The sequence below is a fragment of the Archocentrus centrarchus genome, chromosome 22 (assembly GCF_007364275.1).
Source record: "Archocentrus centrarchus isolate MPI-CPG fArcCen1 chromosome 22, fArcCen1, whole genome shotgun sequence".
Lineage (NCBI taxonomy): Eukaryota > Metazoa > Chordata > Actinopteri > Cichliformes > Cichlidae > Archocentrus > Archocentrus centrarchus.
The window spans coordinates 1,526,042-1,553,068 of NC_044367.1; the positions used below are offsets into that span (position 1 = coordinate 1,526,042).

The 27,027-nt window shown below is 45.4% G+C and overlaps 2 protein-coding genes across 6 annotated transcripts in view; both read right to left on the reverse strand.

Annotated features, from left to right (window-relative positions):
- Positions 1-302, reverse strand: part of mgaa (MAX dimerization protein MGA a) — a 34,303-nt gene extending 34,001 nt beyond the window's left edge. For 3 of the 4 annotated variants that reach the window (XM_030718447.1, XM_030718446.1, XM_030718443.1), the window contains exon 1: positions 15-301. The gene's annotated coding sequence lies outside the window, so the exon portion shown is untranslated. Of the gene's footprint in view, positions 1-14 lie in introns of all 4 variants that reach the window. The other variant, XM_030718445.1, reaches the window with a different exon arrangement.
- An 8,324-nt stretch (positions 303-8,626) lies between these two features.
- Positions 8,627-26,296, reverse strand: tyro3 (TYRO3 protein tyrosine kinase). Of its 2 annotated transcripts, XM_030759104.1 has the most exons (20): positions 26,055-26,296; positions 24,329-24,512; positions 22,288-22,388; positions 22,033-22,203; positions 20,486-20,572; positions 20,280-20,392; positions 19,996-20,176; positions 19,194-19,336; positions 18,965-19,103; positions 18,730-18,853; positions 18,436-18,530; positions 18,025-18,120; positions 17,185-17,265; positions 16,995-17,087; positions 16,797-16,918; positions 16,604-16,713; positions 16,158-16,317; positions 12,567-12,703; positions 9,921-10,390; positions 8,627-8,929 (listed from the first exon to the last, which is right to left on the reverse strand). In XM_030759104.1, the coding sequence occupies exons 1-19, from the start codon at positions 26,116-26,118 to the stop codon at positions 9,967-9,969; spliced, it is 2,625 nt and encodes an 874-aa protein (XP_030614964.1). In that variant the 5' UTR covers positions 26,119-26,296; the 3' UTR covers positions 8,627-8,929; positions 9,921-9,966. The 2 variants fall into 2 exon arrangements, with proteins under 2 accessions (XP_030614964.1, XP_030614963.1); XM_030759103.1 differs by having other exon boundaries at positions 8,627-10,390.
- Between the last annotated feature and the right edge of the window lie 731 nt (positions 26,297-27,027).

Consider the following 27,027-nt stretch of genomic DNA (forward strand, 5'->3'; position numbering starts at 1 on the left):
AGCGTTACTGTTACCTTCTCCAGCCCCCGCGAACCGGGCGCATCCGCGGGGCTCCGTGGATCCGGGCTTGCTCGTCAGGTTTCCGTGGCACAGCCTTCGACGCGGCGGATCTTTTAACTCTGGGCGGGGATGGGGGGGGGGGACAACGGCAGCACGCGGCGTCCTTCGCAGTCACGTCACCTCCTCCGCCAGCACTGCGCAGCCTCCGCCGCCATCTTAGCGCCGCCACCTGGTTGGAGCCGCGGAGGGACCGCCGTGTGCTGCTGCCGCTGTCACTGCTTCCGGGGGCGAAGAACCGGTGTTGGAGAGCGAGGTCAGGCCGCTATACCCGGGCGGTGGATCGGCGTTGACTCTGGAGACGGGACCGACACTTAACCGCCTAATGCGAGGAGAGAGCAGAGGCGCTTCCGGTGGGGGCGGCTCCGCTAATTCAAACAGAGCAGCTCCGTCCGGATTTTAACTTGCGAACGGTCGGTCAGCGCCCGCTGCTGCTCACGGACGGACCTCGGACCGGGTCCGAACTGCAGCTACCATGTGTGTGTTGCTGCTGTGGGGGTGGGGGGTGACGGCGGCCTGTTCCGGTTTAATCCGGTCTATTTTACAGTCAGGAGCCGGAACCGAACCGCGGAAGGGGACACGCCCGAACCCGGGGGGGATAAATCCGAATAAATCCGCGTTCCTGTGTAAGTGTGCGCGCGCGCTCACCTGGTCCCCAGTAATTTCCCCAGCTAACGCAGTAAGCTGTGTTAGCTGGATGAAGCACGTCTGGCTTGTGTGAGCAGTGATGTTTTGTGTGTGTGTGTCATTTTATAAATCTGCTTACACGTAAAGGTAAGTCACATGTCACAGGCCTCTCTTTAATAATTAATCTATTACAATAAAACATTCAGTGCGGTGTCTAACAGGAGTACTCTGATTACTCTCTCCCCCCATTTAAGCACAGGTGTGTGACTCTGGGTTCAGGGTCATGTGACCTCAGTCAGCCTGTCACCTGCCAGCACTCCTGTCAGGTTTTCCCTCAGACTTTATGAAGAATCAACACACAAAATTAATGATCAGGACATACACACACACTCCAGCTTGACTGAAACTGTGTGTGTGAGACTTCATTAATCCAAACACATGCAGAGCCTCACCTGGCTCCTCCAATCAGTTTAGTCAGGATATTGTTTCCTTATTTGGCTTCTCTAATCATGGCATCACCGTCCAATCAGAAACAGGTACAGGTGTGCTGGCAGCACAGTGGCTGATTTTACAGAGGAAGATATTAGAAAACTAAAGTGGTTAAACACAATGAAAGCTGCAGAGAGCGTGGCTCCAGCTGTGGCTCTCTCTAATATTTCTCAGGACAGTCTTGATTCTGTAATCTGCAAGTTCAGAAAACCTGACGTATAAAACAAGCATCATCTCAGGTTAGTGTGTTAACAGACTGAGCTGCTGCTATATTCAGGGTTCTAACACCGAGGCTTTCACAGGAACAGGTGTGGGTTCTCCTGAGAATCTGCTTCTTTCTGAAGCTTGTCAGGGAAACACTCTAAAAGCTTCGGGCCTGTCCACACACAGATAGCTGCTCCCATGTTCTCACCTGTCCACACACGAGCTGTGTTTTCAGACTCAGCCGACACTCAGTTTCTGTGTTTACCTGAGGAAAACCCAGATTATAACCTGCAGTAATAGCAGTTTGCACCTTTGTCTCCTTTTTTGGTGCCATATTATTTGGAAACTTATGATTGGCCAACGTTTCTGTACAGTTAGTTATATTGCCACCTGGTGATTAACAACAGATATTTTTCAAAATAAAAGCATTCAATTTCCCATTAAATAAGAACTCCCATATACGTTTTTATTTTATTTTTTATCTTCCCATTAAGTCTCCCCCTGAGTTCTGAATCTTTGTCCAGTTTAGCCATACGTCACCTGCAGCACCTGTTTCCCTGTCGGCTCTGTGAAGTCAGACCTGCAGCTTAAAGAAAAACCCCACAGACACAAACACAGCAGATATTCAGAGTAGCTTTGGTGCTATAAATAAAACCACCTCCCACCAACGAGCAGGTCCAGCTGGGTCCTTCGGCACAGCTCTGACCTGGCGGCTCATGGATCCAGGACCTCTGGAGTGCTGCTGTGCAGAGATGCTTGATCAGACTGGGACCTGAGGAACCGGCGGCTTGGACTTGTGTTCCTTCAGGTTCCTTCTACATGCATTACGATCTTCTAACAATGTGTTCACTGCGTCTCTCGGTGGCTTTCATATTATGGCTGACTGGTCCATCTATTACATAAATTTACCTCCAGCACATCAGGTGAGTTTTGATCAGAATTATTTTAAAGGTGGCCTATTCTGATCATTTCCATCTTTTATTATTGCACTATCAGAGCAGCTTTTCATGATTCACAGTTCATAGTAATCCATCTTATTCTGGGCCCTCGTGCAGCTCCTTCCCTTTTAAGACAGCTTTCCTCTGATTGGCTGCCAGCAGGTAGGTGGAGCTTCAGTCTGTGTCCTATGACATCATACAGATCTGGGAGTAGAAAAAACTGAAACTGAGTGTTTGGAGCAATCTGCAGCCTGAGCTTTGGGCTCATACATTGAGCACATTAGAAACCTCATGAACATCCAGCACCGGTTTAGGAGATGTGTGACAGGAAGTGAGAGAAGAAGAATAGGGTCCCACTGTTACACCGAGAAACCACAGGAAAATCTGCCTGGGGGGGTCAACATCACTAAAGTTACTTAGACACGAAAGAGTCAGCCAAAAAACTTGTCTGGCCCGTTTATTCACGTTATTCATGGAACGTTTGAAGACAACGTCCATCAGGTGGAAATGTCCACGAGATGCAGCTCAGATTGATTTAACGTCCAACATGTTAAGAGACGTCTGAGAGTACGAAGAGAGGGAAACTTTGGTGGGTTCATCACAGCCGTGAATGTGATTAAAGGGCAGTGATTGGTCAGTGGGTCAGCAGGCCCAGTCTTGCTTTAGTTCCTGTGAGTCTGTATGCAATGAATTAAATGTGTGAATAAACTTAGCATACCGAAGTTCTCCCTGCAGTCCTTCAGCTGGAAACCAGCCTGCAGGCTGTCAGGAGGGGCTCAGTTAAAACAGGCCACCTTTAATGAGGTCAAACATCTCAGCAGCAGTCATCCCTCAGTGAGTCTGAACCATTGCCCAGCACAGCACTGTGAAGGTGATGAAGGCTGGACAGCTGAGTCATCCTCACTGCTGCCCATTTCTGAAGGTTTTGGTGTTGGTGGTGTAGTACAGACTTCATCCCTGCTCCATCTAACCTGGACCACATTTCTTCCTCTTTGTCATCCTCCACTTCCTCACCTGAGGAGCTCTCTGAAGGGCTGAGATGGTTTTTAAAAAAAAGCTTGTATCTTTAACCAGAATTTAGTCTGGACCTTAAGGAGAAACTCTTTACTGTAGGCTTAGAAATGTGCCACCTGGTAACTCAGCTTCTAAAGCAGCAGTAATCAATATGACTCCTTAACCACTGAAAGAACATTTATCATCATTGGTTCCAGCTAAAAACATTTTAAAATGTTAAGTCAGATCTCTTGATCCAGGACCTGATGAGTTTGATATTTTCTTGAGATATGATAATGAGTCGTCTTCCAGCTGGAGTTGGATTTTTGAATATATAACATACAGTATCCAGCTGTGCTTTTTGTTCCAGCAATGAAAATCCTTCCAAAAACATTCCTCCATCCAGATCTACTCTAGATGTCCATGAGCTCTGAGATCCGTTACTTTCTCCATGGAGGTTCCTATACACTGACAATCTTTGTTTAGGACCAGAGGTTTCATTAACCACACAGGAAATGCTGTAATCAGCTGATTAACATGGAGTTTCTGACATCTTCACATTGGTCTATCAACACAACCGACCAATCAGAGTGCTGTGATGTCATAAGTAAAACAGCTTCAGTCATGTTCAAAGATCACGTTTCCATGTTTCAGATGAACCACACATGAAGTCTTGAAGGTCAAATATTCTCCATGTCCATCTTTGTCCCAGAGGTTACACACCTGTGACATCACAGCAACGTGATTGGTTGGTTTGCGTTATCGTGCTTTAGATTTTTACGGGTTTGTGTTTTGTTTTAATATTTTCTTTGAAATTCTGCTCGGTTTCCACAGCAGGGTCCTTCAGGGCAGACCGGGCTCTGGTTCTGTTTTTAAGTATCAGCCTGCCGACGCAAACACAAGAACAAACCAGCAGTAATGAAAATGGCAGATCCAAATGTCCAATCACAGCACAGTCATTGTTTTACTTTAAAGTAATCTGAGTAAATCACAGCGGGGCCATTCAATAGTGTAGAAAAGAAACATGTCAGAGCTTTGAGAAGTTTAACAGTGATGCCATTTTGTCATCTTCTGCTCGTTTTGTACTGACTTTATTTTTTTGGGGGGGGGGGGTTGTTCAGTGAATAGAGCCATCTGAGCTGATGGAGCTCATCGTGGTTCTCCACACTGAGCAAACCTGATGCTGGACTCATCCTGAAGATCATTTTCAGAACTGTGAGCACCAACATGGAGAGCAGCTGATAATGATCCGTTTAATCTGTCCTTTCAAATATGCACTGAAACTCGTTCATTATTCATAACAAGTGTTTCTTTATTTTGGGGATGAATTAAAGTTTCAGACAGTTCTTCACCACACTGACCTGCAGAAACCTCAGCGCACACGTGGACATACACACTCACACACAGAAGTTGAGGAGCAACCTTTACTCGTTCATTAGTGTTTGAGCTCTTTTTGGAAATAATGAGGGTGGATCACATGGGATGACTCGCAAAGGTTGCATGAAGCTCTGAAGAGCTTCTCTCTGAGGGTTGGACTGTAAGCTGGAGACCAGGAGCTGCAGCATCTCCCAGAGGGCTGCACTTACTTTATGATCCTTTCAGGAATTCTCTCAAAAGCAGCAAAGATGTTATATTAAAGACATTAAACAAGAAAATGCTCCATGACAGCAGCAACAGTCCTTTGATCAGCTTTACAGCTCTCACAGGAAGTAGCTCCATCCTGATGGTGTAATAATTCACGTTCGCCACAGAGAGGCTGTGATACATCACACCAATCAGGACTTTCAAAGCGGTGTCACATGGTGACCTGCAGGCTCACTGTTCACAATCACACACCAACCAAACAGAGCACATCTCTCCACATCTGCACCTCCACCATCTGCAGGTTGCCAAACAGCTGCTGGTGCTCGCTCTGACATCACAACTCATGACACAGACACACAAAGGGCCACACATGAAACATGACACACACCATCTGAATGACATCATGAATCTATTAAATATGAGATTATTTCACTGCAGATTATTTTAAACAAAAACTCAGGATACAGTGAAAAGAGCAAATAAAACTTAATTAAAATCTCATATTTACCACCAGGGTACTGCATCACAGCTGATACAGTCTGCTGCGTCCACTCACACTTTACTGTTTGTGGTCACATTCATAATCAATAACCTGAGACACACCTCTGTACGTCCATCAGCTTCCTGTCACATGTTGATGTCTAGGCAGAGGAAGTGTCAGGTGCTACAGGCCAATGCATCAGTGGCGTGCCCCCTGCTGGAGCGAAAAAGCAAAACAGACACTGCTGCCTGGTCTTAATTCAGAGGGTCGTGGGTTCTTTACGCCACAGACTGTAAATGAAAGAAGGTGGTGTCCTGTGACGTCACCATCTTAGCTTTACAAAACTGAACGTGTAGTGGTCTTCTATTTCTCAGAAAATAAGGACCGTTGCTCACTCAGGCAGCAGAGACTCCCAATGGGCAGGGCATTAGATAACGCCATCATTTCCACAGTGAACTTCACTGTCAGACCTGAAAGTCATCAGGAAAGAGTTCACTGAGCTCAGACCAGGTGAGCAGGCTTATTTTCTCATAGACTTCTATACGGACTTCAGAGGAGTTGCCTCAGCTGGACATTAGACAGGACGCAGGTGTAAAGAGCTCTAGTGTTGGCTTTATTTTCCAGATCTGGAGGATACATCAGATCTGGATACATCCTTTATGTACAGTCTGTGATTTTGCCCAACAAGGTCAGGGAGGGGCAGTCATCAGAGGGGAAGACAGGAGTGTAGAGAGACCACAGACTCACCTGCTCAGGTGAGGAAGCAGCTATGCTTTTAAGACGTGGGCCTCCTACATCAAACCTTTCAGTCCAAGTTCAGGGTGAAAGAGCACAGGAGTCTTTATCAGCCACACTCTCAGTTCAGTACAGAGGGGCAGTTCGCTTCAGACTCTTCACAAGTTTCATCGGGCTCACTGATCTTGAAAATGTGAACTATAAGAGAACACTGAACAGTCTGAGTCCCCTCTTTGAAAAAATGCAGAGATGTTCTGGTTGAATATGAAGCTTTACAAGTGTACCTAATAAAATGACCATGTAAAGTGTCTCACCTGTATGCATTAAATGGTACAAACACCTGATCATTGTGAGCATTCCTCCTCACTGTTTTAATTCCTTCCAAGATATTACCCGCCATGTTTGTCAATGTCCAATAGAATATTTTATTTTTATTCTTTTATCCAAAGAACTTTTATGCTTTATTTCATAATAGCCACAGAGCGGTGAAAGAGGCTAAACATCGCTCCGGCCGCAGACTGGAACAACTAAAACAGTCTGACTCCAGGGGACTGTGGCAGGGACTACGCACCATCACAGACTACAAAGCACCACACACACCTCCGGTGAACTTCTTTCTGTGCTTCGAGTCGAGAAGCTGACAGCCCGCTGCACCTCCAGCCGGAGGGGGGTGATGTGAGGAGGGTGTTTAGAAGAGTAAACACCAGGAAAGCGGTGGGAGCAGACGGTATTGGCAGACATGTCCTTAAGACCTGCGCTGACCAGATACCACCTGTGTTTACAGAGATATTCAACCTCTCACTGAAACTGTGTGTGATTCCCACCTGCTTCAAGAAGTCCATTATAGTCCCTGACCCCAAGAAACCACACCCCAGCAGCCCCAATGACTTCAGGCCCATAGCGCTCAACTCTGTGGTGATGAAATGCTTTGAGAGACTCATCAAGACGTTCATCACCTCCTCACTGCCCACCACTGTCTGGCCACTACACTTTGCATACTCGCCAGACAGATCCACAGACGATGCCATAATCTTCCTCCTCCATAAGACCCTTTCACACATAGACACTGGTAAGGGGAACTATGTGAGAGTGCTGTTTGTAGATTACAGCTCAGCATTCAACACCATAGTCCCCTCCAGGCTGGTCTCTAAGCTGCTGGACCTGGTCCTGGACCCATCCCTGTGCAGGTGGGTTACAGCTTCCTGACCAGCAGACCACAGGTGGTACGAGTGGGACAGCTCACCTTATCCCTCCTCACCTTCAACATTGGATTTCCCCAGGGCTGTGTGCTCAGCCCTCTGCTGTACTCACTGTACACCCACAACTGGGAGGCCACATCAGAGTCCAAAGTCATCGTAAAGTTTACTGATGACATGGCTGTTGTGGGATTGATCTCCCACAATGAAGAAACGGCTTACAGGAGAGAGGTCTCCCATCTGGAGAACTGGTGCCAGGAGAACCACCTCCTGCTCAACGTCAGCAAAACAAAGGAACTGATCGTGGACTTCAACAGGAAGCAGCAGAGAGACTACCATCTATTTCTCATCAGTGGTGCTGAAGTGGGAAGAGTGGACATTTCAAATACCTGGGAGTGACCATCTCACAGGACCTGTCCTGGACTCATCACATTAACACCACTGTGAAGAAGGCCAGACAGCGTCTCTACCTCCTCAGGCGGCTGAGAGACTTCAAGCTCCCACTCAAGGTGCTCAGGAAATTTTACACCTGCACCATCAAGAGCATCACTACCTGGATGGGAAACTGCACTAAGCAGAACTTCATGGCCCTTAAAAGGGTGGTTTGTTCAGCTGAACGGATCATCAGAACCACCCTCCCCAACCTCCAGGACATTTACACCAAGCAGTGCAGGTTAAGGGCTAAGACCATCCTTCAACAGCCCAGCCACCCTGGACACTCTCTCTTCTCCCTGCTCCCATGAGGCCGGCGTTACCGCTGCCTGAGGCCTAAGACTGAAAGGTTGAAGAAGTTTTTATCTGCCCAACTCTGAGCCCTAAACTGCACTATTGTTGCACAATGTAAATTATTCGATTCTGTATAGTATTACTTATTTTTATTCTTATTTATATATTTTTACTACTTATCAGCTGCAGATACAAAATACATTTCACTGGGCATTTTGTGTATAACTGCATGTGACAAATAAACCTAATCTTATACCTGACTATCTGCACCCGTGACAATTTTAATCCTCTTTTTTGTGAATCTGGGATTTTTATTTATTTTTGGTTCAAATGGATCCACAGAATTAGAAACCAGCTGATCAATAGATATTTTCCTCAGTACTTATATTTTTGTGTGCTTGATGATTGATTTCAGCAGGTCTGAAAGTTCAGTTTTAAACTCTGGCAGGCAATCGTGAAGCGTGCTGAAATGACTTCATGGAAAGCATGTTTGTTTAATCAGAACCGAACTCTGAGGTGTGAACAGTGTAATCAATCGATCAGCACTGTATTTGTGTCTGATCTCAGATCAGAACACGAAGCCAGAGAAACCAGAAACATTTTATTCATTTATCACTTGCTTATAGATCTGGAGTCAGTAAGAGGTCACACACAGAGGTAAGGAATGTCATCATAGCAACACAAAAAACTGCAGACACAAACTAGGATCAATAACCAATATTAACCAGTTAGAGGATCAATAAATCATCTGTCACCATTATAAACAAGTTAATTCAGTAAAAAACAGCTTCACTGTTACAGCAGCAGCAACCGGGGGCAACCAATCACCACAGAGGGGCCCACTGAGGGGCCTGAAGTCACATGTATGAAGACCACAGCAGGCCTCAGTACAGGTGAAGCAGCTTTCGGACATTTTTTTCCAATAAATCTGATCAGAAAGCAGTTTTTAACGGTCTCATTCATGAACCGTGAGAACGGAAAGATTACCACCTGCTGGACGTTTACTCAACAACTCAGACTCTGATCGCTGAGGAGGAGCTTCAAGTCAAAATGACAAAACAAATGCCCTCGCTTTACCTGTGAAACCAGGATTTTAGCATCCAATAAGAGTGCAGCTGAGCAACCATGTGACTGACCATGTTACTGGTGGGTGAGTAGGAGGTGGAGCCACCTTTCCTGCAGCTGGTGAAATGTAATAAAAAGTCCAAGCACTTCAGTTCAGAAAGATGGACGCTTTGTGGGAGGAGCTCCAGCAGGAAGGTCAAACCTGAAATAAACCTCAAGTGTTAATAAAGGTTCAGTTCAGTGGTTTCCAATGGGAGGCTACTGGCCCAAATGTGGTCACAGATGTCTTTGGGACACCTCAGTCTTTCAGAATAAAAGCACAACTCTCTCCATTTTATTCACGTAACCAAATATCATCCTCTAAAACACGAGCTGAAAATATCCAGGCTGATTAATCGATTAGTTAACAGGAAGTGATTAATAATAGATTTGTTGCTTAATGGCTCAGACATGAGAATTCACCAAAAGTTTGAAGATGACATGAGAACACAAATGGACCACAGATCAATTAATAAAACATGAATTATTGATTTTCTGACGTTCATGAATACCAAAACAAACCAAGTTTATTAATGACGTGTTTCAGCACCCCCTTCCGTTTCCTCGCCACTAATCAGGAAGCTTCAATATGCTGATTTTTCTCAGTCTGTGAAAAAGTGACGTCTACAAACTCCTTCTTTCCTCCTTCAATGGTTCATCTGCTGATCGATTTCTTTATTGATCGTTTGAATCTGAAAACAGGAAATGGTTCAGAGACTGGGAGGGGTGGTCCTGACTGTCCCTCAGTCTGTCTCCACCTGCCTGCTGCTGCTCCGTGCCTTGAAGTGAGTGTCTGATCAGTTGACAGAGGAGCACTGTGATTGGTCAGTATTCAGACGTTGATGACAATGTCATCCTCTTCGTCCCTGACCTCTTCCTGTAATGTGTCCACGGACCTCCTCCTCCCCTCCTCCTCCTCGGAGGCTCCACAGGGGCCAATGATGTACCTGTAGTCGCCACCAATGGCGAACGCCGCCCCTGACCCAATCAGCCAGTCTTTCTCCTCGACCTCCACCTGCCGCTGCCAGGGGACACCCCAGCTCAAAGCCGCGGCCTCCTCCAGCCCCGGGGCCCAGGCTTCGGCTCCTCCTCCATGCTCTCCTTCGTTGCTCTCCAGGTTGACATAGAGCAATGGCTCCTTCTGAGTGGGGGCGGGGGACAGGCTGAGCCACAGCGCCTCCAGTTGGCCAACCAGCTGCTGGAAGCTGGGCCGACATTTAGGTACTGGACTCCAACAGCTGTGCATGATCTCATATCTGACAACCAAAGAAGAAGGTAGTTAAATTCTCCTCTGTCACCACCAGGAGGCACCACAGAGTCCACACATTTGAAGTGATCAGCTTTATTTTGAAAGGTGAGGGTGCTGCTGCTGTTTCCTGGCAGGTTGTCTGTTCAGAAAGTGGGTTGATGTTTACTGTTGTTTATAGACTAATGTTTGTGTTGTTGTTACTGTGCATGTGATGTGTGTTACTGTACACAGGGGCCTGCACATCGAAGCAGAGTTTCCTCTGATCCAGGTAACCCTGGCTTTTCTGTGCGCTGGTTCACTTCTTACCACCGTTTATCACCATGGTAACTTATGCTTCAGATTAGAGATCAGCAGGTATGAAATCACCACCCACTGACCAATCAAATCGCCAGGAAAAAAGCATCACCATTCCAGGAAGATCCCTCAGACCTCTGCAGGGAGAGCCAGAGTGTCTGAAATCTGTTTCCCTGATGAGCCTCAGGAATAAATACAGATTCTTAGATGCAGCTTTATTCCTGCATTTGTTTCCTGTTGGCAGCAAAAATTTTACAATAATTTTATTGTTCTATAAGCATTAATATCTGATCCTAAAACAGGACACCTACACTGTACTGTCTGACCTCAGATCAGACGTGTACGCAGACTGAGCCTGTGTTTGAACTCTGTTTTTATATTTAATATTTACTCTAAACCCTCGAACAGCAGCGAATCTGCAGCTGAGAGGATATAAAAAAAAACTAAAGCTGTCAGCAGCAGCTGATGCTCAGAGTTTAAAATCAGCTGGAAGCGCCATGATTGCACTGAGTTTTTGATTTCTAGCATGTTCTCAGAGTGACAGAAACCAATCAGGCAGAACATGAAGTGAATAAAACAGATTATCACCTGTTAGTGGGTGGGATATAGGTGAACATTTTGTCCCCAAAGTTGATGTTAGAAGCAGGAAAAATGGGCAGCGTGAGGATTTGAATGAGTTTGAGGCCAAACTGTGATGCTAGACCACTGGGTCAGAGCATCTTCAAACCTGCAGCTCTCGTGGGGTGTTCCTGGTCTGCAGTCAGTATCTGTCAAGCGTTTAAGGAAGGAACAATGATGAACCAGCGAGGGACACTGATGCACATGGGGAGTGAAGGCTGGCTTGTGTGGTCCGATCCAACAGACGAGCTACTGTAGCTCAAACTGCTGAAAAAGTTCATGCTGGCTCTGATAGGTTCTGGGGAACACCTGGAACCATGATGCACTATGGGAAGAAGGCAAGCCAGCAGAGGCAGGGTGATGCTTTAGGCAATGTTCTGCTGGGAAACCTTGGGTCCTTCCATCCATGTGGATGTTACTTTGACACGTACCACCTACCTAAGCATTGTTGCAGACCGTGTACACCCTTTCATGGAAACTGTATTCTGAGGCTGTGGCCTCTCAGCACAGCTTCAGGGGTCCATGCTTCGATGGGTCAGGGCTGTTTTAGCAGCATAAATAGGAACAACGCAATATTAGGCAGGAGGTCATAATGTTATGCCTGATATGCCAGTGCAGACTCTCTGCTGGGTGAATATGTTCTCTATACTAAAAGCACTGAATGAAGCTCAGCTGTAAAGTTACAGCAGCTCAGACTGACTTTGTGTGTAATAACGTGTTGATGTGGGAAACACAGACACACACCAAGAAGACCAATTCATATCTGTTCAGTCACAGTAATCTCACTCTGATCTCTGATTTCCACGCCTCCTTCATCAGGCTGTGGGACAGGAAGCTTTAATGTGTTTAAAGTCTCAGAGTCACCTTAGAAATCAGCAGCAGCACTGAGACTAACTCAGAATCATTCACTGCAGCTCAGATCTTTGTTTCTGTGCCAGAAACCAGCAGATTAACCAGTCTCACAGCTTCAGTATCTCAGATTATTTCACTGTAGATTTTTATGTTCTTTAGAGATCTTTGATCATTACAGGAATGCCTCTGATTGGAGTAGGTGGCAGTAGGGATCATTTCCTGTAGAAGAGTCACATGACTGGTTGAACGGCCCTTTCAGATTGGTCAGATGCTGCTAGGACTGCCTCTTTTTTGTGAACACACAGGGGGGAACTCTGGATATGCTGAGCTCACTTCACAGTGCAGGGCCCTGATGTTTTTTGTGCTGCTGTTGATTGTGTTACTGTCGTTTACATTGTTGTTATTGTTTACACACTCACATGTCGTCTCGGCAGTCGGACGGTTTCTTCAGTCGTTCTCCTTTGATCAGGAACTCGTAGATCTCAGAGTTTTCCACGCCGGGATACGGAGTCTGGCCGCGAGTCATGATCTCCCACATCGTCACACCAAACGCCCACTGACACACACACACAGACACACACGCGCAGTTATCATTCACTTAGTTTCCACCCAAACAACCTGAAACTTTTAGTTATTTTTACTTCCTAAAATGTTCCTTCCTGCAGACACGCTGGTCTCCTGAAACACACATGGTTGAGTTTATTTCTTCTTCACACCTGTCCAGCAGGTGGCAGCAATGAAGACTAAAGAGACGATAAGGTGACAGCAGCTGGCTGAGCCTGAACCAGAGAATTTCTTTAGTCTGACAACCACCACCAGCAGGAGGTCAATTCAATTTTATTTATATAGTGCCAAGTCACAACAAACAGTTGCTTCAAGGCACTTTATATTGTGAGGTTAAGACCCTACAATCATTACAGAGAAAACCCAAAAATCAAAACATCCCCCTATGAGCAGCACTTGGCGACAGTTGGAAGGAAAAACTCTCTCATTCAATGTTTTCTGTTTTTTCTTTTATTCCTACATTGTAAATTAATCCTGAAGTTATCCAGACTATGAAGGAACACATAAGGAATCATGTAGTAAACTTAAAAGTGTTAAACCACCCAAAATATGTTTCAGATTTTAGATTCTTCAAAGTAGGCACCTTTTGCTTTGTAGGCACACTCTTGGCATTCTCTCAATCAGCTTCATGAATCACCTGAAATGGTTTTCCAACAGTCTTGAAGGAGTTCTCAGAGGTGCTGAACACTTGTTGACTGCTTTGCCTTCACTCTGTGGTCCAACTCATCCCAAACCTTCTCAACTGGGTTTAGATCAGGTGATTGTGGAGGCCAGGTCATCTGACGCAGCACTCCATCACTCTCTTTCTTGGTCAAATAGCTCTTACACGGCCTGGAGGTGTGTTTGGGGTCATTGTCCTGTTGAAGAACAAATGATGGACCCACTAAGCACAAACCAGATGGATGGCATGCAGAATGCTGTAGGAACCATCCGCTCACCTTTTCTGTGTCTTACAAAGACATGGTGTTTGGAACCAAAAATCTCAAATTTGGACTCCTCAGACCAAAGGACAGATTTCCAATTCAATTTAATTCAGTTTTATTTATATAGCACCAAATCACAACAAACAGTCGCCTCACTGGTCTAATGTCCATTCCTTGTGTTCATTGGCCCAAGCCGTTCTCTTCTTCTTGTTGTTCTTCCTTAGAAGAGGCTTCTTTGCAGCAATTCAACCATAAAGCTCAGATTCATGCTGTCTTCTCAGAACAGTTGATGTTGAGATGTGTTTGTTACTTGAACTCTGAAGCATTTAGGTGGGTTCTTATCTGGGGTGCTGTTAACTTGTGGTTTCTGAGGCTGACTTTCATCAGCACCGTCAGTTTCATCATAATGTTTGATGGTCTTTGCAACTGCACGTGAGGATACCTTCAAAGTTCTTGAAATTTTTCAGATTGACTGACCTTCATTTCTTAAAATAATGATAAACTGTCATTTTTCTTTACTTAGTTGAGTAGTTCTTGCCATAATACAGATTAGAACATTACTCAAACACTCTATACCAGCTCTACTTCACAACACATCTGATGGTCTCAAACACATTAAGAGGGCAAGAACTTGGCAAGACACAGCTGTTAACTGAAAGCCATTCCAGGTGACTACCTCATGAAGCTGACTGAGAAAATGCCAAGATGTGCAAAACTGTCATCTAAGGTGCGTACCCTGAATCTAAAATACGAAACACAGTCTGGTTTATTTAAAACTATTTTGTTTCATAAATAATTCCACGTGTATTTCTTCATAGTTTGGATGACTTTAGTTTTAATCTACAATGCAGACAAATTTAAAATAACAAAAAACCACTGAATTAGAAGATGTGTCCAAACGTTTGACTGGTACTGTATAAACAGAGTGAAAAGAGGTGAATGAAGAATAGAGAGGGTGTCAGTCCAAATCCAAGCTGGGAGCTGGTTCCACAGAAGAGGGGCCTGAAAGCTGAAGGCTCTGCCTCCCATTCTACTCTTAAGTATCCTAGGAACCACAAGTAAGCCAGCAGTCTGAGAGAGAAGTGCTCTATTGGGGTGATATGGTACTATGAGGTCTTTGAGATAAGATGGGGCCTGATTATTCACCTTGTATGTGAAGAGAAGGATTTTCAAATTCTATTCTGGATTTAACAGGGAGCCAATGAAGAGAAGCCAATAAGGGAGAAATCTGCTCTCTCTTTCTAGTCCCTGTCAGTACTCTAGCTGCAGCATTTTGGATCAGCTGAAGGCTTTTCAGGGAGCTTTTAGGACAGCCTGATAATAATGAATTACAAGAGACAGGATGTTTCTAATTTTGGAGATATCAGTGATGAATAATAAGATGTCCTAGCTTTATGGAGGGCTTTTTTTTTTTTTTTTTTTTTTTTTTTTAAATATATAAATAGAGTAACAAACTCTTTTTCCAGGCTAAATGAGCATCTTCTAATTTAGTGAGATGCCATTCCCTCTCCAGCTTTCGGGTTATCTGCTTTAAGCTGTGCGTTTGTGAATTATACCACAGAGTCAGGCACTTCTGATTTGAAGCTTTCCTTTTCAGAGGAGCCACAGTATCCAAAGTTATACGCAGTGAGAATGTAAAACTATTGACGAGATAATCGACCTCACTGGGAGCAGAGTTTAGGTAGCTGCTCTGCACTGTGTTGGCACTGAAGAGCATAACAATGAAGGAATTAGATCCTTAAACTTAGTTACAGCACTTTCAGAAAGACTTCTACTGTAATAAAACTTATTCCCCACTGCTGTGTAATCCATTAAAGTAAATGTAAATGTTACTAAGAAATGATCAGACAGGAGGGGGCTTTCAGGGAATACTGTTAAGTCTTCAGTTTCTATGCCATATGTTAGGACAAGATCCAGAGTACGATTAAAGTGGTGGGTGGGCTCCTTTACATTTTGAGAGAAGCCAATTGAATCTAACAATAGATTAAATGCAGTGTTGAGGCTGTCATTCTCAGCATCTACATGGATGTTAAAATCACCCACTGTAATGATTTTATCTGATCTGAGCACTAAATCAGATAAAAAGTCTGAGAAATCAGAAACTCTGAGTAAGGACCAGGTGGACGATAGATAATAACAAATAAAACATGTTTTTGATTTTCTAATTAGAAAGGACAAGACTGCGATCAAATCAAATACAGCTGCTGGTGTCACTAGCTGCATGTTTCTCAGAGTCGCCAATAACCAGTTTATACGCTTCCTCCTCACAGTAACCCAACCAGCCTGATTACCTGGTTGCTCGGGATCTGCTGTGGGAGAGCTAACGGTTACCACCAACCTGTTTAAACTGTATAGAAGTGTTTAAACATGCCTCAGCATGAAGCTGCTGCATAGTCAGATCAGTCAGACTCTTCACGGAGCAGCAGCAAAGCTTGATTAAAACCATATTTACATACTGCTGCATGTCCTCTAAGGTCAAAAAGTCAAATTCATGGTCATGTGTGTGCATGCGTGTGCGCATACCACGTCACTCTGCGTGGTGTACACATTATCAGCCAGACTCTCCAGAGCGATCCACTTGACGGGGAGTTTGGAGACAGAGCCCTGACGGTAATAATCTCCACTGTAGATCTTCTTAGAGAGGCCGAAGTCCGCCACACACACAGTCATGTCCTCGTTCAGCCTGAAACACAAACACACACACACACACTTCACTGTAGCTCTCAGAGTCTGTAAAATGTCTTAATGTTTTCAGCAGAATCAAAGTTCTGTTTTTAGAAACCCAATTCTCACATTAACTGTTTTTATGGTTTTTAATCAATAAAGTTCAATTTTATTTTCCAACAAACAGAAACTTTATGTAAAACATGCTCTGTGTGAGACGGAGAATAATGACAACACTCATGATAACTACGGTCTGACATTAAGACAGAGTGGATCTGATTGGCTCATCTGATTGGTGGACTGACATGCAGTTTCTGGCGGCGAGGTCTCTGTGGATGATGTTCTTGCTGCTCAGATAATCCATCCCCCGAGAGATGTCCAACATAAACTGGACCAGCGTGTGCAGAGGCAGGTCCTGATGAAGAGACAGATCGGTTATCTGATCAGAGCACCATACAGGTTATTGATCAGACTGAGGATCGGCGGGCGCCTCCTTACAAACGGCTCGTCTCCCAGCCTGGACAGCAGCAGGAAGGTGTGCAGGTCTCCGTGCTTCATAAACGGCAGAACCACCATCGGGATTGGCAGTCGCTGGCCAGGACGCCGGTGGAGGCTCACTCCTGTTAGACAGGACAGTCTGTCAGCTGCACGATCTGACCTTTGACCTCTGACTAACCTGTGGTATGTGTGTGTTACCAATGAGCTGGATGACATTGGGATGGTGGAAGTCCTTCATGTAGGCCGCCTCCTTCAGACACTGCTCAATGTCACCTGATGAGGTGATGTCAGCTGGAAGAGGTCATATGTTCAGGTTACTGAACACTTCAGCTGCATAAAGAGGAGGAGGTAGAAGGAGAAGAAAGAGGAGGAAGGAGAACCAACTCACATTTCAAAACTTTGACTGCTACCTTCTGGACGGATGAGTCCTCACTCTTCAGGAAGGCCTCACGCACTGAGCCAAACTCACCTGCACAGGTAAACAAGCCTTTATTAATTCTTCATGTTAACTCACACTTTCTTCAGGCATACTTTTACATATTTTGGAAATTATTCTAACACTCTTTGATGAATATATTTGATATTTATAAATCAACATTTTTCTGACATGTTGAATGAACAATTTTTCTTTTTGTCTCAACACATTTTCCTGAATTTTCTTCCTCGCTGGAACACTAATATTATTACTTTATTTTTCATAAATTTGTTTATCTGTGTGTGTGTGTGTGTGTGTGTGTGTGTGTGTGTGTGTGTGTGTGTGTGTGTGTGTGTGTGTGTGTGTAAGTGTGTTTGGGGGAGGGTAATAATTTCTACTTCTGGTAAATGGGAACCATCATTAGAAGGTGAACTCAGGTGAAAGTTGATCTCCTGACAGTCAGTGTTTCCTGACACAGCACTTTGTTGTGTTTTGCACACAGTCAGCCACGCCAACACTGAGCTTGCTCTCTCTCACATACACACACGTTCAGATTCTAACATCTAATCACACTCATCATTGATCTGTCTAAGTTATAACTGATCTGCCTATAAAAGGTCAGGTGATGTCTTCAGGTGCTTTTTTCACACAGTGACATGCACCCTGCTGGAGCAATCAGGTGATTTAGTTTCATTAAAAAATAAATTAATTCATGAATCACTGTTTTTGGCTCCAATGACTGATTACAAGGGAAAAGGAAGTGACATTTACTGCAGCTTCCTGTTTACACGTTTATCATTGTCATGGCGATACCTTTCCCCAGCATGTGTCCCAGCGTCAGCAGCCGCTCAGAAATCAAAACGTCTTTCAGTTTATTCTTCAGCTCATCGTTGATGCCGAGACTGTCCACTGGAGGGGGAGACACAGAGTCAGCGAGGGCAGGTGCAAACACACACACACACACACACACACACACACACACACACACACACACACACACCTGTGGACAGCAGCTAATCATCCTCACTGACATTAAAATACTCAAAGGTCTGACTCTCCAGTGTGTTCCCTCAGTCCCGGTCCACATCAATAACCTTTTTGTTTTTGTTCTGTTCACATCACCTCTGCAGATGTGACTTGCTGCTGTTGGTCAATAAGCACACAGAGCGGGTCTCAGAGCACACTGAGCATGCTCAGAGTCTCAGAGCAGGTAATCAGACTCACAGGTGGACTCCTGCAGGTCCGTGACATTTCTGCTGAAGGACCGAGCTGCTGTGAAGGAAACTGAGGTCTCTGCACCCGGAGACTTGAAGGCTGAGCTGAAAACAGATGGGAAATAAAACATTTAGACACGACGCTTTATGCTCGCAGCTCACTGGGTCACAAACCGAAACATCCAGAAACTTTTTCAAAGTTAATTAAATGTTTGTTAGGGACTACTTTTAGCGGGCAGAGTCTGTGTGGGAGCAGGACGGTGTGTTGTTGAAACTTTGAGCCGCTGCGTGAACGTATTCGTACCCAAACTGTGTCTCTTTCTCGCGGCGCTGAGCAACGACGGTCAGCAACAGGCCAACAATGGTAGCAACCAGCAGGCCGAGCAGCAGGCCGACCCACATGTGGCTCCGCTGGACCCGGATCTGTGCTGAGGGAGCAGCAGGGAGGAACCATCACTCCATCTCATCCATAATCAATCGATAAACATTATAAAAGGCCGTTGTAGTGACATCAGAGCTGACATCACCTCTGAGAGTACCTGAGGGGGGTAGCACCAGCACCGGGGGGCTCCACGGTCCGCAGCCCACCGCTGTGCAGGCCGCCACCTGGAAGGAAGCATTAAAGAAACGACCTCCTCCAGAGAGGCGGGCAGAGTTCTCCTTAAATAGCAGCGGCTCCTGGAGGCAGAGATGCTGACATCATCACCACCATCACCCTCCTCCTCCAATCACAATGCCCACACAGACAAACCCTGTTTGACATCTCACCTGAGTCTCTCCTGCCAAAGTCCACTGCACCTTGTAGGCCAACAGTTTCCCCTGCAGCTCGTCTTCCTGAAGCTCCGCCCACTTCAGAAAGAGCTGCTGCTCTGAGAGGTCAAAGGTCAAGTTCACGGGGGCCACAGAGGGTACTGCAGATGGGATTACACAGAATCAAAGTTATAGATATGTAAAGGTACATCAAAAAGAGCCAACGAAAGCTGAAAATGCATCAGTTGATTCCACCAATTCTATCGGCCCTGAGGTTCTACCGATTCTATCGGCCTCTACTTTTTTACTGCCATTTCTTCAGTTTCTGTTTGCTTTGCTGCTGATTTTATTTTTCTGGACGTTTCTTTTGCTCCGGGTTTTTCTCTGGTTTCAGCTGCTCAGGCCTGGAGCTTCAGTCCAGGGCTTCCTCTGAATGTGGGTCACTGCGGCTGAATAGACTGTGTGTCTGACTGTGAGATCCGCCTGCAGGGGGCGCCAGCGACGCCGCTGCAGTCCTTTCATGTGGATTTAGGCCACAAACAAAAGCTGATTGTACGGAGTGGACTGGAATCTACTGGACCAGAGCCCTCAACACACACACACACACACACACACACACACACACACACACACACACACACACACACACACACACACACACACACACACACACAGAGCTGCAGCTTCTGTTTACTGATCAAACAGTGCAGTCTGTGGATGTCTCACTGCTCTGCTCACAATGAGGAAATGAACAGTGAGGTTCAGACTAACGTCAAATTAAAACACAGCTGGTCACATGATGCAGCTGCACCTGTCATACCTGACTCAGGTGTTTGGAAGTGCAGCCAGGGGGAGAAAGGAGACGCCCCCACCTCATTCACACAGGAGACCCTCACGCTGTAGTTGGAGTGACTCCTCAGATGGGTCAGTACACGCAGGTGAGGAGGAACCTGAACCTCCTGCTGAGGGAGGTCCCACCTACGGGCGGAGTGCCTCGACACCTGAGGTGGAGGCATGGGAAGAAAGAAAATTTGGAGTTATTGATTCTGCAGTGAAGTGAGGACCTTTCTGAGGACTACTAGTCAATGTTAAGGTGTGCATTACCTGGATGACGCAGGTGGACAGCTCAGAGTGACCAGTGAATCCTGGCGTCCATGACACCGTGATGTTGTCCACTGTCCTGAGGATCCGCAGGCTGACTGGAGCCGCCGGCAGCACTGAGACACACAGACACGCCGTTTACAGGCCCTGTCCCCACAGAGAGTCACCCAATCACAGCTCAGCTTACACCTGCATGGGTGTGGCCTCACCTTTGATGTGAGCTGTTCCAGTTCTGGACACAGAGATTCCTCTGGCGTTCTTTGCTTCACAGTAAAACTTGATGCTGCTGTTCACACCTGTATGCATGCGCACACACACACACACACACACACACACACACACACACACACACACACACACACACACACACACACACACACACACACACACACACACAATGAGAGAGGTGCTCCAGGTGCACTGTGGGTGATCAGCTGATTCAGACTCTGGATCAATACAAGTTCAGTTTAGAGCTGAATATTCCTGCCTGAAAGATGACACGGCCTCTGACAGGAAAGTGTGTGCGTGTGTGTGTGTGTGTGTGCATCCTGTAATTGCCTCCATTTACAGACTGAAGCCATCAGAGCACTGGAACCACAGGATCTGTACTGTGAGCATGTCTGGATGCTTGGGTTTCAGTGTTTCAGTCTCAGTAGATGGAGGTCACTTAACTCTGCTCGCTAAAGCTGTAATTTTATTGGTAGATGACCATGTGTGGTGTTCTGTGAGGTAAAATGATAGTCTGAATTTTGACCGCCATGAAGGGAGAGTTAACAGTTCACTGAAGGAAGGTCAGGTGGCGAGAAGCACCTAAATCTGGTGTCTTCTCACCACCTGAAAAAGCATTTCAGCTTCAGCCTCTGTCTGCAGACTCATTGACCGGTGACCTGAAACCAAAGCATGTATGTTATACCTGAGGAATGCACGCCCACACGAAGCTGACGCTCGATTTCGGGGCTCTAACCAACACAGAGATCACGTGATCGGGTGTTACTCAGACTCCATGAACAGCTCATAAAGTCTCCTGTCTGATCACCTTCACAGCTCAAAACTCATCTGAGTTTCACAATAAAAGCCTCGTTATGAAATGAGGTGTTTCTGCTAATATGCTTTTAGTCTGAAATTGGTACAGGAAGTGTTGTAATGTAGTAACTGAAAGATCTAAAAGGATTAAATCAGACTGATTATTATAATTATTATGACGTTATTGATTGATGACCAAAAACCAGAGGACGAGCAGCAGAGTCAGAGGTGACTGAATGACAGCACTGATTTCACCACATTTCCTCTCGATAATAATCATCTAATAATCATCATGTAGTTAAACTTTGACACACACACACACACACACACACACACACACACACACACACACACACACACACACACACACACACACACACACACACACAGCAGGTAACAAATGGATGTCTAAGACATTTAAAGTATGAATCAGCCGATGCTGGAATTCCTCACCATGTGGGAGAACTTTAAGCTGGAAAAACATTGTGTGATCCGGCTGCAGTTCAACTGAACTTTGGATTAAATCCAGTTCCCAGCGTGTGTTTGTGTGTGTGTGTACCTAACTGCTCTATAATGAGGTCATAAACCTGTGACTGATTCAGGTCTGAGTCCCTTATCAAACAAAGGTGTGTGAGCTCCAGCTGAGTAATAAAGTTTTCTGAATTTGAATGGGACACTTGAGATACTTGGAGGAAATCTCCGATGATGCACCTGGATGGCGTTTTGCTCTGACCTGGGACGTGGAGGACAGAAGGCGAGGGTTTGGGCTCTCCCTTCTGGACTCCTCCCAGCCACCACAGCACCTCCACGGGCTCAGGGGGGCCAACAGCAGCGCAGGTCAGGTTGAAGGGAGCATTAGGGAACGTCGCCACATCCTGGGGCTCCTGCGTGAAGTGAGGGACTCCTGTGGGAGGACGAGGAGGTGAACAAGGAGCACGCTCGGAAATGTGAGCAGGAGGCGGCTCTGTGGTGCATTCAGGGTCCTCACCTTCCACTGTGATCCAGGCTCGCTCAGAGGAGAACGTCAGGTCGTGGAACTCCACCTCACACCAGTACTGACCTGCATCCTGCTGCTGGACCGACTTCACACTGGAACCAAACACAGAACATCAGAACCAGAACCTCTTCAGAACCAAACAGCTGGGACCAGAACCACATTTGGATGAGAGGATGGAATGGGTGGTGTTACTGTGACAAAACAGGCTAATCGGACACATTTCTGTATCACTGAGTGTGTGTTTAGACACTGAAACAGAGGCACACTGCCACCATCAGGCCAGGTGATGATTTACAGCAGCATCCTCTGAGGTTCAGGCAGTTCTGTGATGGTTCGGGGAACTGTTGCCGCATTTCTGCTTGACCTCTGACCTTTACTTCATTTCCAATTTGGGAGTCTGACTGTAAAGCAGATTAAACTGACAGATCTGAGGTCAGTTTCTCAGAATCACTGATCCAAAAGAAGCTTCACACCTGACAAGCTAATTTCTCTGAGGCTTCTGGGAGCTGCTGGACCCGTCAGATAAGAGAGGAGGAACCTGACGGTCACACTGCAGTCCTCACAGTCTGAAGTCAGCAGCTAAAACACAAAGTCTGAACGGCTGCAGCCTGGACTCAAACCTCGGTTCACTAGAAGTGTGATGGTTAGAAGCCACGGTTCGTTGAACCGAACTGTGAACGGATCAAACAGTTAGCTGGCATAATGTTAACTTATAGCCAGTCCTTGGAAGAAGGAGAAACAGATGAAATCAGAGGAGGAGGTGGTGTTGGAAGGTGAAAAAGTTAAACGCAAACAGCAGCTCTGCCTCTATTTACTGCTGGATGTCTGTTTAACCATGAAACAGCAGGAGCAGTGGCAGCGAGCTGGGGGCAGACTCTCGGAGAGCTGCTCCAACCAGACTCCATGGCTTTTTTTTTTTTTTTTACTATTTTAACAGCGCAGAATAAAACTGGTCCAAATCAAAATGTAAACACACGTCTTTCCCATTTGCAGGCATTTAAAAATAATTTGACTAAAAAACAAAAAACACTTCCACCTTGTTTCTAACATCAGTGCACATTAAAAGACTGATGGAGGAACTGAACCTTCTGCCCTGATGATTTGGCTGGAAGTGTGTCCTGGAAAACTGCTGGAGTGTTCCCATCAGCTGATGGAACCACAGATTTATCTGAAGGTTGAAGTTTGAGTGAACAATCAGGAAACATAAATCAGAGTGTCATCTGCATATAAACTGAATTTTAGTTCATGCTGGATGTCGGCTGTGGAGCACGAACAGGTAAAATAAAGCAAATCATTTCACCTGTCTCGGCTGCACCGCTGATGCTCACTGACCCACCTCGCTGTACTCACCACCTCGCTGCTAGTCTCTTCCTGAGACTCAGCTTCAGGTGTGATGGATGTGACATCACTACACCTGAAAGTCCGAAAGAAGCTTCCTGCTTTTTAAAAACATGAACATAAACCTCTGAATCACCTGCGCAGAGCTTTATACCTGCACAAGAAGGACCCAGTACAGAACCCTGTGGAACTCCAGTTGAGTTCTAACAGTGCATTTAGGGAGAAAACTTATTGTGTTTTCCCCCCTTTAAAAAAAGTATAGTTCATCTTAAAATAACGGACCGAAAAAATCACGCGATGCTCTCTGCAGCCGAGAACTTTGAAAAAACCTCCGGCTGAGTCAGGAGGAAGCAGCAGAGGAATGAGCTCCACAGGCTGATACCTCCAGCCAGGATTAAACTCACTTAGAGAAACCAGGGACGAGCAGTTTCTGTTTCAGAGTCCTGTTTCAATCCACCTGAAGGAAGCAGGAGCAGCTGCACTGCAATTTGGTCCCCCACCCCCGTACGAGAAGACTTAAAAGAAATCAAACAAAAATTAAAAGAATATATGTTTTTAAAGTTTTCATTAGTTTAATAAATAATTAAGTTAACCATCAACTTTCTTTCTGAGGTCTGAAGACTTTACTGACTCATCAGAGTCAAACAAATCAGATCAGCTCTGATTGATCATTGACTGATTGAGTGTCCTGCACCTGTGTGACGTCTCCCAGTGCTGCTCTCCCAGCGTGAGGAACACCTGGTCAGTGCTGTATAGCTTCTCGCCGTCCTTCATCCACATGATCTCGGGCTCTGTAACGCCCTCCACGGCGCAGCCCAACCGCACCTCATTCCCCTGAGACACCGTCTGATTGGACGGGTGCTTCGTGAACACCACGCCTGCGGAAAGCAGAGGCAGAAGAGGGGTCAGCTTCATCCCTCCACACTGAGCCTCAAAGCTCGTTTGAATAATTTTGTTTCTCTCACACTGAAAGTTTAACGTGTTCACATCAGCAGATTCACATCTGTTTAAACATGTTTGTGTTTTACATGCAGGAGAGTGAGTTTCATCTCAAACCTTAAGACTGCTCTTTCTGAACTTTCTGGAACAGACTCATCACTGATGTCCTTCATAAGAATCTCATTCAGAATCTGCCTGAGAATCTGTCTGCTTTTAGCTTCTTGAGTCACTGATCACCGATCAATAATCTGAACATTTAAGAGTTCATTAAAACACGGGAGCTGCTCGCAAACAGTTGAACTGCTTTTATTTTGAAAGTCTGACTCAACATGAGCAGAAGCAGGCTGAAAACCAATCAAATATCAGATCCAAATCAGAGAGAGCAAGTGACATCATTTCCCTGCACGCTGACATCACAAGGCAGGAGCCTGTGAGAAGGTGAGGTCATTGCATCCTGCAGAGATGATGTCATGCTGCAGGGAAGAAAATGACTACAAAAAAACCACAGTACACCTGGGGAAATATAATGATTACTTTATTTAATTAAACTTGAAATATATTTGTAAAATAAAAACATAAAATATATCAATACAAATGCCAATAACTAATACTAGTCAATTCTCGCTGCAGCCCCTGTGAGCAGACGTACAGTCTGAAACACAAACTAACAGGTGTGGAGGTGTTCACGTGGAACTCATGAAGGTAAAGCTGGAAATTCAAACTAGTGGAGAAATTAAAGAAATGAGATCTTCAGGATTTAGAACCTGATACAAGTGTTGAGGTGAATTTTTAGGAGAAACTTCAGGACATGAACTCAGATCTACTGATTTAACTTTAGTTATCTGTAGTGTGTGTGTGTTGCAACACACCTGCAGTGACGTATGTCCTGAATAAAATGACTGACAGGTTCACATCGTGCCTCATGGACTATAAACCTTCCTGAAACCCGCATTCCCTCGGCATCAGCCTGGAAAGCCGCACTTTGCCTACTGACCCCACTTTATGGGTCCGAACACCAAACTCCACTCAAAACCGGCCCAATTTAAGGTGATCGTGTTTGCGAGCTGCTCCACGTGCAGTAAATGAATTAATGTCATGACTCTTTAGTTTGAAAGCGCCTTGAGGCGACTGTTTGTTGTGATTTGGCGCTATATAAATAAAACTGAACTGACTTAGTTTGACACGAGCCTGAAGGTTTAATCGGCGTGAACACAGCAAACCAGAAAGAAACTTAAATCTGAAGTTTTCACCGATTCAGATCCGAGCAAAGATCTGTGAGTGTTAAAAAGTGAGAAACAGCTTCAGAGAAGCGCTGCTGGATGAGACTCACGTCGGCCGAGTTACTGAGAGGCTCCAGATTTACGTTAGAGCATCAGGTGACAGGATGTTAAAAAGTTTAAATCTGACAGTTTTCGGGCGGAGGACGTAAAGCAGTCACATTAGCTCCTGTGCTAACTGCCCACGAGCTCCGTGACACTCACCGCTCCCGCAGCTCCCCGCTGGACTCCGCAGGGAAAACACGACGACCCACAAAACCAGCTTCATCTCTGCATCCTCCTCTTCCTCTAGCTCGGCTCGGTCTGACCGTCACTGGAGCGTCATTTCCCAGCGGACAAACAAGAGGAGGAGGAAGACTGAGCGATGAAGATCACCCAAACAAAGAAACCAGCTTGCGGACCTGCTCAAACTTCTCGCTCCGTTTGTTTTCCCACAAACTCCGAGCCGCCGGGCACCCGCAGCACGGCCACGCGGCCTTCACAATAAGAGCTGCAAGCGGTGCGGTAGAGCGCGTTCCTGAAAAATCACCCATCTAAATACCGATTAACCCATCTAAATACCGATTAACCCATCTAAATACCGGTAACTCTCACGAAACACTAAAACTAGATGAAAAAAAATCTTTGAAATTGAATAAAAATATAAACTAGACTTGAAAAAATGAAAACTAGCTGAAACATTTGGAAGCTAAACTAAAGTAAAATCAAATATAGGAAGTTTTTGTATTTGTTAGTTCGGTCAAATTAAAAACAGCCTGCCCGATAAGGCAGTGATGGACGCGTTTTTTTGTCTCTGCTTTAAAAAGCTGGTTTTATCCTAAGACCTGCGCCGAGCTTCCTAAATGTACCATCATGATTAAACTGACTCAAACTAAAAACGCGACTTAAAGCTGACTGTAAACAAAAATGTCCAAACGAAATAAAATAGAAACTAATTAGAAAATAAAAACACACTTCTTTGCATCATTTTGGTTTTGAGTTCAGATATAAAACACTGTTCTCTCTTTGTTTGGTTCTGCTTTGATTCCAGAAATTATTCCACGCATTTCCTTTAGTCTTATTCATCTTTTTTGTACTTTACTTTTTGTTTCCATATTTTATTTTAATTTACTCCAATTTCATTTTAGTTTTTTTACTGAATCACTTCTACATTTCCCGAGTTTCTATTTCATTTTTA

Excerpts from the sequence above, each read along its gene's own strand:
- tyro3 (XM_030759104.1), bottom strand. The coding sequence starts at position 26,118 with ATGAAGCTGGTTTTGTGGGTCGTCGTGTTTTCCCTGCGGAGTCCAGCG. Across the intron at positions 22,389-24,328 it reads CACTGGGAGACGTCACACAG|TGTGAAGTCGGTCCAGCAGC; the intron begins GTGCAGGACACT and ends GTTTGGTTCCAG. Across the intron at positions 19,104-19,193 it reads CTTTGGCAGGAGAGACTCAG|GAGCCGCTGCTATTTAAGGA; the intron begins GTGAGATGTCAA and ends CTCTGCCTCCAG.